At 42.8% G+C, this 14,283-nt stretch overlaps 1 protein-coding gene across 1 annotated transcript in view; it reads left to right on the top strand.

Moving 5' to 3' along the window:
- OSMR (oncostatin M receptor) overlaps window positions 1–14,283 on the top strand; it is a 116,182-nt gene that overhangs the window by 39,173 nt on the left and 62,726 nt on the right. Inside the window, exons 2-7 of the mRNA XM_089687827.1 lie at window positions 1,255–1,351; window positions 1,596–1,759; window positions 2,214–2,388; window positions 6,572–6,859; window positions 9,510–9,639; window positions 12,702–12,847. Of these exons, the coding sequence (XP_089543953.1) occupies window positions 1,273–1,351; window positions 1,596–1,759; window positions 2,214–2,388; window positions 6,572–6,859; window positions 9,510–9,639; window positions 12,702–12,847 (982 nt within the window). The 5' untranslated portion in view covers window positions 1,255–1,272. The remainder of the gene's footprint in view (window positions 1–1,254; window positions 1,352–1,595; window positions 1,760–2,213; window positions 2,389–6,571; window positions 6,860–9,509; window positions 9,640–12,701; window positions 12,848–14,283) is intronic.

Raw genomic sequence — 14,283 nt, 5'->3', positions numbered from 1 at the left:
CTAATACAGCGATCAGTGCTAATAGAAAGCACTTACACTGTACTAATGACACTGGGCAGGAAGGGGTTAACATCTGGGGAGTTCAAAGGGTTAACTGTGTGCTGTTTTACATTGTGTGCTGCTTTACTTGGGAGACATGCTGCTTTGTATTGCTCTGCTGTGCAGAGAGATACAAAGCAGCATGTCCTTGCTCGCAGGAGAGAGATCTATGTTGTTTACACACAGGTCTCTCTCCTCTCAGCCCAACCGATGATCACAGAGTCCTGGCCGGGAATTGCTGGCCGGAACCTGGTGATTGACATCCTCAGCAGCATGGGTAGGGCGGTGCACGTGCGCCCCCTGCCCGGGATGCAAATCACATATATATACGTGATTTTGCACAGCCGTGCCGCCATGTAGCAGTACTTCTGCTATAGGGCGGAGGGCAAGTGGATGTCTTTTAAATTGTCGTACAAATATTTATTTGTAATCAAATCGTTTTAATTTTGTGGAAATAACATGATGTGGGTGGATTTCTGCCAGTCACAGGCTGTGTCATGTCCCTCCAGCCTGGGTTTTAGAATAATAGGGAGGTGAAGCTTCCATCAATCAAGATGTAATATCCCACCCTCATTGTGTTTAGCTGGTTAGTGAGCATGGAGGAGGAGGGAGGGAGTGGGATGTCGGTTAACACTGTGTGTACACCCACATGAGCTGCTCAGATGTAATAGGGAAGAAATGCTCAACATAGAAACTCACTGAAAAATGAGCATGTGCAGAAGCTGCCAGCACTGTTCTGCACAATCTCCATCTGCATTGGGGGCATGGACAGAAGGGGGAGATAGAGAACACCAGGATCCACCAGGTTTTTTTTGCAGAATACAGAAAACAAATCCCATAGTTACTGAGTGAGTATAATCAGCATATAATACAGCATTTACTGAGAGTCTTTTATGATCTGGGTTTAGTGACACTTTAATGATGAATTGCTGATTACAGAGCTGCAATAATTTGTGTCTTTTATCTCTGCCTAGAGATCAGGTTTGAAGCAAGTTACAGTCAAGCAAAGAAGGTTGAAAAGAAATAAATACCAATACAATAGCAGACATATGAAAAATAAATTATAGCAATAACAAAATACTACTAGAACACTCCTACTACTAATACTAATATGCTCTAATATGAAATAATATATGTGTCTTTAAATGTCTATAAATCACATTGGCATTCATTAGGTGATTTCCCTAAAAATGAACTATGTTTTCCTTATTTTAGACCATTTCATCCTAATCAATGGACCGTTCTGCTGGACTTCATAGCAAAATCTTTGTACTTCTCATCATTCTTCAGCTGGCATTAAAGAGCTGCCAAGGTATAATTTACAACAGAAGCATTTCTGGGCTGGTCATATACTGTACATTGTGACACAATGGATTCAACTGATTTGTACATTGCTTGTGACATTTAGGTACCATGTGTTTTTTTTTTTTATTAAACTGGCCCCACATTTCTTGGTTTCCTTGCTCTGGAACAATACTGCCAATACACAGTACACTTTGACAGTAAGTAAGCCTCCATGTGTTCTGTCATTCTCACTAATTGCTTTGATGTTTTAGAGCCCCAGGAGTCGTTTCTAAATCTGGAGGTGTACCCGGACCCCCACCAGCAGCAACGTTTGATTGTAGAATGGGACGTCAGTGACAGAGCCTACTCTTCTGGCTTGAATGTTATTTTTCACATCCAAGTGGCACGGTCTAGAGAAAAGAATATCATTCATGATGTAAGTACAGTGGTTTATATTCTGGAGTTATTCAGACAGCTGGGTGTAGGCGTTCTGTTTATGCGTATAGAAAACCTCATGTGACATACATAATTGCTATGGAAGTTATTTTGTAATTCATTGCTCCAAAAATGACCTCTTCACTTTATTATGGGGATGGCTGTGTTTCCTTAAACCTCCTAAAAAGTTGCATTTTTAATTATATTAGTACTCTGTGTATTGCAATTTTTTTTTAGAAAACTTCAGATATTCCTTTTAAAATTTGAAGGCAGCTGAAATTTTGGAGAATAATTGAAAGTAGGAGTGTAAAGTCTTCCAAAACCATCCAAACATATCCAACACACACCACAGGCAGTGCTTAGCTTCTCGGCTTCACTTCTTTGCAATATATTCTGTAGTGCCTAATGACAGGTCCACTTTAAATCTCTGTTATTCATTCGTTCTGTTGTTCCAGGAATATTACAACACAAGTCTCTCTGGCAGTGATAAGCCCTTCATCTGGATGTGGGATTCTGAGCTGCCATTAGAATGTGATTCCCATTCTTTCCGTATTCGTATTGCGTTGTTACAGGACCGCTTTCCCTCTGAAGAGGACTGGAGTGTCTGGAGCCTGTGGAAGACCCATCCCGGTGAGTGCAGACTTGTATGAACTGATATCTTCTAATCCCGTGTCACATGAGGACAAACGCGACTAGATATGTGCGTTTTGGTTTGTTACGATTCGTTTTTCAGACGAAAATTTCATATTTTTGGAGATTTGGATGTACCGTATGTGAATCTCCAAATGGACATAGCAACGAATGTCAATGAATCTTAAAAAAAGTTATAACAAAATTAACTAATGCATTTGCTTCATTCATTTCATTTGGATGACGTCACATGATGCAATAGAAATTTGGGCCCATGGGGAATTAATTCAGTTTTCAAATTCGTTTGATAGTTTGGATTCGGATAGCGAATAGATCCAAATTTTGTTCCATTTGTTAATTTCGATACACGTGATGCCAGTCAATATTGTCCAATCAGTTCATGCCATTTCTCTTGGTGGGTTGGACTAGCATCCGAAAATATTGAAACTTTCCAATTCGAAATCCGTCCGATTCGATAATATATTGAATATATAGTCCTTGAGCGTTTGTTTTGTTATTTTATTGATGGGATTAGAACTTGGATAGGGTAAGGGGTATATAGGCTGCCCAAGGGAACCAAAATCTGAAGACAACTTCCTGAACTATTCACAGCTTCTTTTCTCTGATATAGTCTCTGGTGGAGTGCTAGCCAGCAGCTACATTGTAACACCCCAGACCCTAGATGAAATCCTCTTCACCCAGCATTCTGGAGGCTTTTCCTGAGCAGGGGATCTGACTCCTGTTCATTTAAATGGGTAACAGTTACTAGTACGGGGCTAATCTGGTTTCTCACCAGAGTGCTCCTTCCCCTATCCGCCCAGGGGGTGTAGATGTACTCACTTAGATCCTCTCCTGTACCGCTTGTGGGTTGGCTGCTGTTACCAGGCCTATCAGCTGGGCTGCTCCTTCCCTGCCATACAGGTGGTCCTCTCAGGGGGCCAATCAGTCCCGTGTTTTTCTCCTTTCCAGCTCCAGGCTCACAGGCAGGCCCCATCTCACTAGGCCTCCTGGCAGCCCTCCTCCTAGAGCTTCACATCTTTCTGCTCCACACTCCTATCCCACCACCACTCCTCTGCTACTGAGCAGGCTCTTCCACTTTTAAGGGAGTCCCAGCCTCTTGCCAAGTCTCCTCTTTGGGATTGGCTGAGGTCCCTCAAGAGTGCAGCCAGCCACTCCTCAGATCCACCCACTACCTCCAAGACCCTTCTCTGAAAGCCTCAGAGCAGGGGGAAATTCCAGAGGGGCTGGCCTGCAGAGTCTTTCAGTCTTGACCAGAATTTGACCCCTCTGACTATTTTACCTGAGCTGCTAATCAGCTCCTCTCTAGCCATCAGGGTCTAGCTCCCCCTAGCCAAACTAGGAGGGTGCTACATGTATTAGACTCTTGCAGGCAGAAGACACAGGTGCATCATTCAGCCCCGCAGCATGTAAAACTCTATGGGAGGCTTACAGCTGCTGCGGCTGGATGGGGCTGGACAAGACACTGAGTGGTACTAACATCTAGGGCAGTATGCACCTAAGGATGAATGCATGAAAGCAGTTTGCCTTCTGGTCATTCGTCCTTTGGCAAATACTACCCTAAACCTTAGTACCTCTTGGTGCATTGATGACCCTGTCCAGCCTTTCATAGAGTTTTACAGGCTGCCGGCTGCAGGACTGGATGGTGCACCTGTGTTTTTCACCCGCACTTAAACATTGAAGTCTCGCACACTGTGGTGGGCTAAGCGCCCTGTGTGCATGAGGTCTTAACAGAAGTTATTCACGTGTTTTATTCTGTCAAAAATCCCCAAAGTAAGAGGAATATTCATTATTTCAGGACAGTGAGCAGAGTCATGTAAATCAATGCTTTATGCCCCAAACAGCCAGATGCACATCCAGAGCAGCTGGTGTATAGTGCAAATACAGCCATTTATCTTAAACTTGCATACAGTTGTTTCAGGCTTCTAATAACAAAATCATTCAATTTTTTTATTACAGGTATATATATAGTGCTGTCAATTTACGCTGTGCTTTACATATATATTATACATTCACATCAGTCCCTAACCCTCAAGGGGTGTGCAATCTAAGGTTCCTAACTCACATTCATACATACACATACTAGGGCCAATTTAGACAGGAGCCAAATGGCCTGCTAGCATGTCTTTGGGGTGTGGGAGGAGGTTGGGGTGCCTGGAGGAAGCCCATGCAGGCGCAGGGAGAACATGCAAACTCCAGGCAGGTGGTGCTGTGGTTGTGTTTTGAACCAACAACCCTAGTACTGCCAGGCAAAAGTGCTAACCATTTAGCCACTGTGCTGCCCCAGGTTATCTGTTTTTAAAAATTAATTTATTATTTTGTTAAGTCATGACACAGCCATGAATGCATGGTTTTGACTGTATAAGTTCATTTTAATTTTTCAGAAAAAAATTATTAAAAAATGACAAAAAAATTGAAGGATAAGATAAAAAAGAAAAACGCCCCATGAAATGATATAACTTAAGAAGTAGAGTACTAATGGAGAATAGTATGAAGGTGTTTTATAAAGATTTAAAATTTGCTTCCCCACAGGGATCTAATAAATTAAGAATTCATTGTATTAAGATGAAAAAAATTTTCAAAAGCTTCTCCGCCCTTAAACACTTACCTGAGCCTGGTTTCAGTCCAGTGCTGTGCCCATCTGAAGCAGCTTTTCTCCCTTCTCTCTCTTCTCAGAGGAGACTCAGCAGCAGTGGGAGCCATGGGCTCCTGCTGTCAATCAATCCAGTAAGGAAGCGGGGCCAAGGCGCTCTGTGTGTGTCAATGGATGCACACAGCCAGCTCATGATCAAGCCCACACAAGTGCCTTCATAGAAAGTGGCTTGTTATGAGAGCACTCGGAGAAGAGGAGGAGCCAAGATCGCTGGTAGGGGACCCCAGATGAGGAGGTTCAGGGCCACTCTGTGCAAATCCATTGCACAGAGCTGGTAAGTATAACATGTTTATTTTTTCAAATGAAAAAAAGAAAGCTTTTCAACTGCTTTAATAAATGTGTAAGGGAACTTACCCTGGCAATATCCAAAAATGAATAATACATGAAGTGTTAAATAGACTAATTTAAGAAACTCTTCAACTTTTAACCCCTACTAAAGAAAATGGAGACTTTAATAGCACAGTCAAAAATGCATCATTACATTTGGGGAGAATATAGAACATGAAATACATGGTACTAGGGTAAGCATAGTAATTTATCAAACACAGAGTGGGAAGCACATCAAAGAAAGGACCAATCAAATCAAACTAAATCCATTGACTTAGTGTGGAGTATTGTAATTATAGAAAGACAAAAATACAATGCCAAAATCGACCCACAGATCAAAGAAGGAGCATCTTAGAATTTAGTAACAGATCCTACAAATAAAAATAAAGCGGTATTAATTAGAATACTGAAGCATATAATGAAGTGGCAGTTAATAAATCTGTTTTTTAACAAGCTTGACATAACTTTTATGGAAGACAAGGTTTACATTTAAAATTTAATCTGCCTATCCCTTTGGATCTACAGATCATTTTGATAGCCCATAAGGTCCTGGAAAGAGAACGAAAGGGCGCAAAGGCCATGCGCATTACCAGATAGAACGTTATTGAAGAGAAAAGAGGTGTAAAGTGCCTACTCACAAAAGCGAAGAGCTAATTAATCGGACCAGACCCCAGTATAAGGGTACGTTCATGAGGTTATGTGTCACCACAACCCTGGCATCATCAAGAATCACCAGCTAATGTGTTTCAAGGAACGGGCCCTCTTCAAACGTTTTGCTCTGATGAAGAGGGTCCATCCATTGATGGACCCTTGAAAAGGTAGCTGGTGACTCTTTATGTGATGCATAATATGGTGATACATAACTTCATGAGGGTACCCTGCCACTCGGGTCTGGTCTGATATGCTATTTTAGCCTTTGGCTTTTGTGAGTATGCACTTTGCACCTCTTTTTCCTTCAATAACATTTTATTTTGGTAATGCACTAGGCTTTTGCACTATTTTGTTCTCTTTGCTTTCCCTGTTGGTCCTTATGCCTTCCTTAGCCCTTTTGTCATTTGGAGATATATCCACATGGTCCTGTACAGCTTTACTATTCTTCTTTTGGGCTTTTTTTTATGAATGCTTTCAAATATAGTTTTGGAATTGATTGGTCTAATATTTACATTGTACCCTTTATTTTCCCAGGAAAGAATGAGCAGAACAGAAATAACATAGTAATCTATCCTCATGAGAAAATTGTTCTGGAGGGTTCTGAAGTTAGTTTCTGCTGCTTGCTTGGCCTCTCGGAGAAAGTCCAGGAAATGACCTTTAAGAAGGAACGGTATCCCAGCCAGTCACAGCAAATGAAAACAGAGAGTTTTGTGATTACGGTGAAAAATGTATCAATGACTCCCTCAGATGGACACAATGTTATCTGCCGAGTGGACTCTATGGGCAGGAGAAGACAGAATGGAACCGTCCTCATTGTCAGCAGTAAGTGTAGTTATATGAAGTCATGTTATCTATGTATTGCAACCTCTATTTGAGTGCTGCAGTTATAATTTGAAGGACCAGTCCCAGATTTGGGAAACACATTCTTATAGTCATGTGCATATTTGGTCAATGACTTCAACTGGAAGAATCCACCCTTTAGTCTATATCAGCTGTTATTCGCTGAAGCTGTCACTGGCAAGCATGTGGATGGGTGTAGCATGTTGCTGTGGCAGCGAGCACATTGAGTTTGGTTGCAATTAACAAAGCTTGTATTGAAGGATTGGCTCAAAGATACATATAGGGCAGCGGTTAGGCACCCAGCTGGGAACACTCGCAGTTCCATGCAGTAAGGTAAAGTGGAGCAGATCCTGATACACCAGCATCATCTATCTCTGAGGGTGGAATGCAGCCTGGCCAGTCTGAGCCCAATGGGGAGGATTCCTAGGAAGGATAGCATGTCCTTATTCTGTCCCTACTTGTCTGGAACCTTTCCCTTCCGGTATTCACTTTCCGTGACAGATGGGTAACCTGACTGTACACTGTCCACTCGCAAAATGCACACCAAGCCCGGGAAGTCCCCCAGAGTCAAGTGAAACAGGGACATTCAACTGGATCTCTGCCCAGTGACCCAGGGAACCATAGAGGAATATGTTTCTCTTGAATTCCTCTCCCTCTGTAATGCTGCTGCGGTTTAGCACCACCTGCAGTAGATTAAAGAGGCTGCATCTGTTTACAAGCGAACAATTGTTGTGATCAGACATGTGTCGGCTGTCGGCATTTTTTAACTTTCAGGGGGTTGGTGAGCATCATGATTGACGTGGAGCTACATCAACGGCTGATGTGATTGGCGATGGATGTACATCATGAGACTTGTTTTTTTTTTCTTTAAAGACATGTCAAAAACCGTGTGTTTTTATTTACACTTTACTTTTTTTGTGAATGAGTAGGGGTGCTCATTCACATTTGATGGCGGTATATGGGGGCCACCTTATTGTTAATTGTAGCTTCCACATTCCGATAAGCCCTTCTACTTGCAAAATTTCATAACCCAAGGGCCAGGGTTGTGAGTAAGAGGCCATTGTCCTAATCTACAAGGTGCTTTGGCATGAGGTAAACCCCTCATGGCCTAGTATGGCTTGCCAGATTGCATGCCCAGATAAGGGTTTGGTGTGGATTTTTGAGGGAACCATATGCTTTTTTTGAAGTTTTTGCATGGGGCTCCCCCTTAAAACCCATGTCAAGAGTCTGGTAAAGAATTTAGGAGGGACCTCACACCGTATGTTGATGAGAAGAAGGGCCTCTTCCCACAATCCTGGCCCAGTGGATGTGGGAATCGGCAGGAGGGGAGCTTATTGGGATTTTGAAGCTCCCTTTGAAAAAAAGGAGGACCCTTACTCACACACACAGTTTTTGACTTTATAAAAAAAAGTTCCAATGATATAAATCCATTATCAATCACATCCTCCAGAAATGTAGATCCTTGTTAATCACACTGAACTACACCTGCTGAATGGAAAACCCGACAACCCTATCACGACAACAGGCACTCAGTAAATGACATCTCCCCAAACTGTCATTGGAAATATTAAGTAACGGGCAAGAATAGTGGTGACATCATTGCCCAAATATGGCCATATTTAAGCAGTTACCTCACCTACTATCTCCACTCCTTTGCTTATGTGGCAAGGGACTCCCAGCCATGTAAGTGAATGGGCCAGGTGATGTCAGTGGTTGGTAAATAGGTACCTATTGCTTCATTAGCTACCATTGACAGCAGGCAGCTGTCATGTTTATCCACACTGAATGCTCTATATTATTATTATTATACAGTATTTATATAGCGCCAAAAGGTTTGCTCAGCGCTGTACATTATAATGGGAGACAGTACATGAGACAATACAGTAATAATACAATACACGAGGGGTTCGAGGGCCCTGCTCCTTGGAGCTTACAATCTAGGAGAGAGGGGATAGTGGTACAGGAGGAAATGGCTGTGGGGGATGGAGTGGTAGGAGGAGAGGAGGAGATCAGCTGTTAGGTGAGGGGGGGGTAGGCTTCCCTGAAGAGATGGGTTTTCATGGTGCGCCTAAAGGTGAGGAGGGTAGGTGACAGTCTGATGGATTGGGGTAGTGAGTTCCAGAGGATGGGGGAAGTCCTGGAGAAGTCCTGCAGTCGGGCGTGGGAGGTGGAGACCAGGGAGCTAGAAAGTAGGAGGTCTTGTGAGGAGCGAAGATTACGGGTAGGGTGGTATTTGGGTATCAGCTGGCCCCTAATCTCAGGCAATGATAGCATGGATTGGTCAGTAGCACATCCCCACTGCTGATTGGACAGTGAATTAGCTGTAGCAATATGACGAGTCTGCTCTGTTGTTCGGTCACCATGTTCTCTGGCTGTTTTGCAGCAGAGCTTCAATAGTTCAAAGTGCTGCTTCTCCCTCTCCTAGTCTGAGGACTGCTGTACAGAGGATCACAAGATTGCTGTACAGAGGCTGATATCAATTATAGCTTACATATCAGTACAGATTCAGGTACTTACACTAGCTGAATTGAAGTAATTTTTTATATCTAACTTATTACTATTATTTACTGACATTTTTGTAGACACTATCACTACACTGTGGCTTACATGTGTTTTTTCATCATTCTTACAGGACCACCTAACGAGGCACAGAATTTTTCCTGTGAAACAAATGACTTACAAAGGTTACACTGCACCTGGAAGTCCGGGCCTCTTTATAATTTCTATGGTCATCTGGCTGTAAAATACATATTGCATGAAAGGTAAATTGCAGAGAATGCTGATATGGATTTTCAGGAAATTATGCTTAGCTTGTGCTCCCTCTGTGAACGCCCAGGGAAATGAGAAATGACAATTGTTTAAAGAAGAATAGGCAAAAAAAATATCCATTCGTACACACCCCCCCCCCCCCCCCAAACACAAAACACTAAACAGATAATACCATTTTGAAAATCCTTACCATTTAGAAGAAGTTGAAATTGAGTTTCTGTAATTCAAAAGATAACAGCATCTGCTCTGCCAAGGAGGCGGTGTAACAGCAGGAATTATATCCTATCTTCTCCTCTCTCTCTGCAGTAAAAAGAAACTACAGTTCCCATCAACCACAGGGAATTGTAGTGAATTTGGGTGGGTACACTAGGCCTGTCCACGTTGAATGCATCTGGGAGTCTTGGTCTGCCCACCAATGCAAGTGTGGCTGAATTACATTGTGCTTCCTGGGGGAAGAACTACAGGGAAGTGCCAAGGCTAATGGCTGGGGGAATAAAAGGCATAGCAGCCACTGGCCTCACAAACAAGAAACCAAAGAGAATTAATGGTTTGATTTGGAAATGAATAGGCTATTTCACAGCAACTACTGAGTGAACCAGAAGATGGATGACATATTCAGTGAAGGTAGGAAATCAGCAATAGGTTTTTGCCCAGAGTTCTGCTTTACGGTACAAGGAAAGGACACTGGTAGAAAAAAAAGGTAAGTATGGCAAAGGGTAGTGATAGGAGAACAAAGAAAGGACTTGAGTGTTGTTTATTTTTCACCTTAAGCATGTCCAAAGGTGTTCTGAGGCCTTCTGGGGCCCAAACAATGTCCCTGGTTGAAATTAGATCAAAATCAGTGATCTGTAAAAAAAAAAATGGACACTTGCTTAGCAGTGAAGCAGCCACATGCTAGTTTAGTTCAACATTTCCTCTGGTACCTCATGGTGGAACAGAGCTCATAAAATATTCAATGCACTGCATTTAGGAACATGGTGGAGGCTATAGGGTTGATTTAATAAAGGCAGATAGGCTGTTCGCATAGCAAGGGAGTTTTCCCCTGGCTTTTGTGATGGAGGTGAAGCTCTGCTGACTTCCATCATCCAATCATGTGAACACAAAAAAAATTTGTATCTATTTTTCTGCACTTGATTGGGTACCATTTAGACATGTGCACACCAGAAAATTTTGTTTCGTTTTGTATGCATTTATTAGATTGATATTTTCGTTCCTTTGTATTCATTGTCTCCGTCAGATTCATTTTTGGGATTTGTTTAATTTCTTCGGAATTTGTTTCATATTTTTGTTAGTCTGGGTGGATTTGAAAAGGTTTCCAAATTCTTTTGGAAGATTTGATACCTTTTCGGAAGCATTTGATACGACCAAATAATGCAGTTAGGCGGTAGTCCTGAATTTTTCAAACCTAAGAACTGGATTTTGGAACTGACTGACTGTGACTGTGGCAATTACAAATTCAATTTAAATCACAAATTTACTTTAATTTCCTTATGCTTTGTATCAGGGGCGGACTGACAACTCATGGGGCCCCCGGGCAATAGGGGATCATGGGGCCCCTGTGTCCTTGCCCAAACTCAAAAAAGCCTATGAAAAAGGTACCAGGGGCATCTCATGGGGCCCCCTACTGACCCCAGGCCCTCGGGCAGTGCCCGAGTTTTCAAATGGTCAGTCCGTCCCTGCTTTATATACATCCCTGCTAGTCCAACCCACCAAGAGAAATGGCATGAGCTGGTTTAACAATCGACTGGCACCATGTGCATCTGAAAGAAATGAAATTTGGGATCATTCATTATCCGAATCTGAACAAATTATCAAACTAATTTGAAAATTTATTTAATTTCCCCATGGGCCTGAACTACTATTGCATCATGTGACATCTTCTAAATGACCAAATGGATACGAACATTTTGTTTAATTTTTTTTTGGATTCTTGTCATTCATTACTGTTGTGATCTGGATATTCGTTTACGTCCGAATGTCTGAATAATGAATTTTCATACAAAGATCGATTTGTGACGAATCACATGTGTCTAGTATTCTTTGCAGTGAAATTTTACTGCATTTACTAAGCTAAGTAAGTAAAAAGTCCTTTACAAAGTGAACAGCCTTTTTACCTTTTAGTATATCAATCCCTATGTGTCCATACCTTTGTGCTGCTTGCACTATAGTATTGGAAACAAAGGCCAAGTCCATGAACATAGCTGAGCCACTGAATTTGTTACATGATATACCATAACTGCCATTCCTGTTCAACAGGCATTTTACTGCATCGAGTGGATGGATTGTGATGTATGGATTACTATAAATAAATGTCATGTAAAATTACACTTAATGGTGAGGGTATGAGAAAGGATTCAAAAGATATAACCCAACAAACTGCAAAGATTGAAGTCTGAATACAAGATCGTATTTGGGGAGATGGCAGAAGTTAAAGGACACCAAGAGAACTCGGTAGAAGGTCTGAGGGCACATGCTTTAGGTACCAGGGTCTATCAATGCCCCTGCATGAAATATTAACCTTTTAGGATCATGATTTATCCTGCTATTGGCCACCAAATGACTTCCTTCTGCTTTTCCTGGTCACAGCCAATACAGGAAAGGGAATCTGTGGACAGCAAGTGTGTATGATTGGTTGCCTCCACCTCAGCAAGGAGCACGAAGGAGCTAAACCTGAATAATGACTTATTTATCCAAGTATTTAAACTTGAATTTTTTTGAGAGTTTCAAATTGTTTCCTGTGTGGTCACTTGCTTATTAAGTTAGAAGACAAAGTTTGGAATGTGGAAATTATTTCCCTACAATCACTTCCGCTGCTTATATCTCGGGATCTGGTAATCCTTGTGACATGCTGTTTTCACTGATGGCGACCTCTGCTAAGAACAGTTGTCATTGTATGCCTTGAATTGCCAAGGATGGTGACCAATTTCTGTTAAAACACACGAGAGAAGAAAGTTATTCCCACTAAGTTATGATCTAATGAATAAGTCATGCTTGTCTTTATAAACATTAGAATTTGACTCATTCTGTTTTATTGCTTGTTTTTTATTTAATGAAGGTTATCTGGAAGGTCGGCTTCTTGCTCCAGAGAGAATTGTACTTGGCCCATTGTAAGGAACCAGCAAATCTATAATTTTACATTGAACGTTAAAAATAAATTGGGTGAGAAGAGTATACAGGTCGTTGTGGATCTAGCAGAGAGAGGTATGTTGGTAAAAGTACTGTTCATCCATAGGTTTCCATTGTGCATTTACTACGGGACGCTTTGAATGGCTATGGCAGCCATTCTCAAGCAGGGTTCCGTGGAGTTCCTCCAGAGGTTGCAACAGGTTCCTTAAGCTGTGGCTGTGGCATCCTTCCCACTGACCTCCAATGTAAGGGGCATTCCTCCCACTGACCTCCAATGTAAGGGGCATTCCTCCCACTGACTGCCAATGTAAGGGACATTCTTCCCACTGACCACCAATGTAATGGACATTCTTCCCACCAAACACCAATGTAAGGAGCATTCCTCCCACTGACCTCCAATGTAAGGGGTATTCCTCCCACTGACCGCCAATGTAAGGGACATTCTTCCCACTGACCGCCAATGTAAGGGACATCCTTCCCACTGACCACCAATGTAACGGACATTCTTCCCACCAAACACCAATGTAAGGAGCATTCCTCCCACTGACCTCCAATGTAAGGGGTATTCCTCCCACTGACCGCCAATGTAAGGGACATTCTTCCCACCGAACACCAATGTAACGGACATTCTTCCCACCGAACACCAATGTAAGGAGCATTCCTCCCACTGACCTCCAATGCAAGGGGCATTCCTCCCACTGACTGCCAATGTAAGGAACATTCTTCCCACTGACCTCCAATGTAAGGGGCATTCCTCCCACTGACCTCCAATGTAAGGGGCATTCCTCCCACTGACCTCCAATGTAAGGGGCATTCCTCCCACTGACCACCAATGTAAGGGACATTCTTCCCACTGACCACCAATGTAAGGGGCATTCCTCCCACTGACCTCCAATGTAAGGGGCATTCCTCCCACTGACCTCCAATGTAAGGGGCATTCCTCCCACTGACCACCAATGTAAGGGACATTCTTCCCACTGACCACCAATGTAAAGAGCATTCCTCCCACTGACCACCAATGAATTGTTTTTAGCAGGAGCTTCCTGAGACCTACAAATAATTCAAATGGTTCCTGGGATAGAAAGGTTGAGAAAGGCAGGTTTAGGGGGTGGTCATGTACAGGCCAGCCAGTAAAGCCATGTCTTCACCCAACCTGGGTCTTTGTCCTGTCTTCGGGGTCCAGGCACCACCATTTTAACTGTGGGAAGTCGACTGTTACTCCTTGTGGTTTCACAGCTGGCTGCCCACTGCTCATGCACGAGCCGAGCTGCACATCGTGATTGGTCCTGCAGTGTCCTGGGACCTGAGTGGACGTGGGTACCTGTCAAAATCTGGTACACGCCCCCCCCCCTTCCCAAGAAGTATGCCAAACATGGGAGAGGAGGGGGGAGGAGGAGGAGGAAAAGCAGAACTTCTCCTTTTGGGTGAAGTTCCACTTTAACAGCCATGATTTTGAAATAGGATGTCCAAAAAGTTCATATAGGTCAGGTGATAAGGTATCCACAAACTCT

Source organism: Staurois parvus, unplaced genomic scaffold (genome assembly GCF_062004578.1).
Source record: "Staurois parvus isolate SC_StPar_1 unplaced genomic scaffold, SC_StPar_1.0 ptg000438l, whole genome shotgun sequence".
Taxonomy (NCBI): domain Eukaryota; kingdom Metazoa; phylum Chordata; class Amphibia; order Anura; family Ranidae; genus Staurois; species Staurois parvus.
This window is presented reverse-complemented; position numbering and strand designations above follow the sequence as displayed.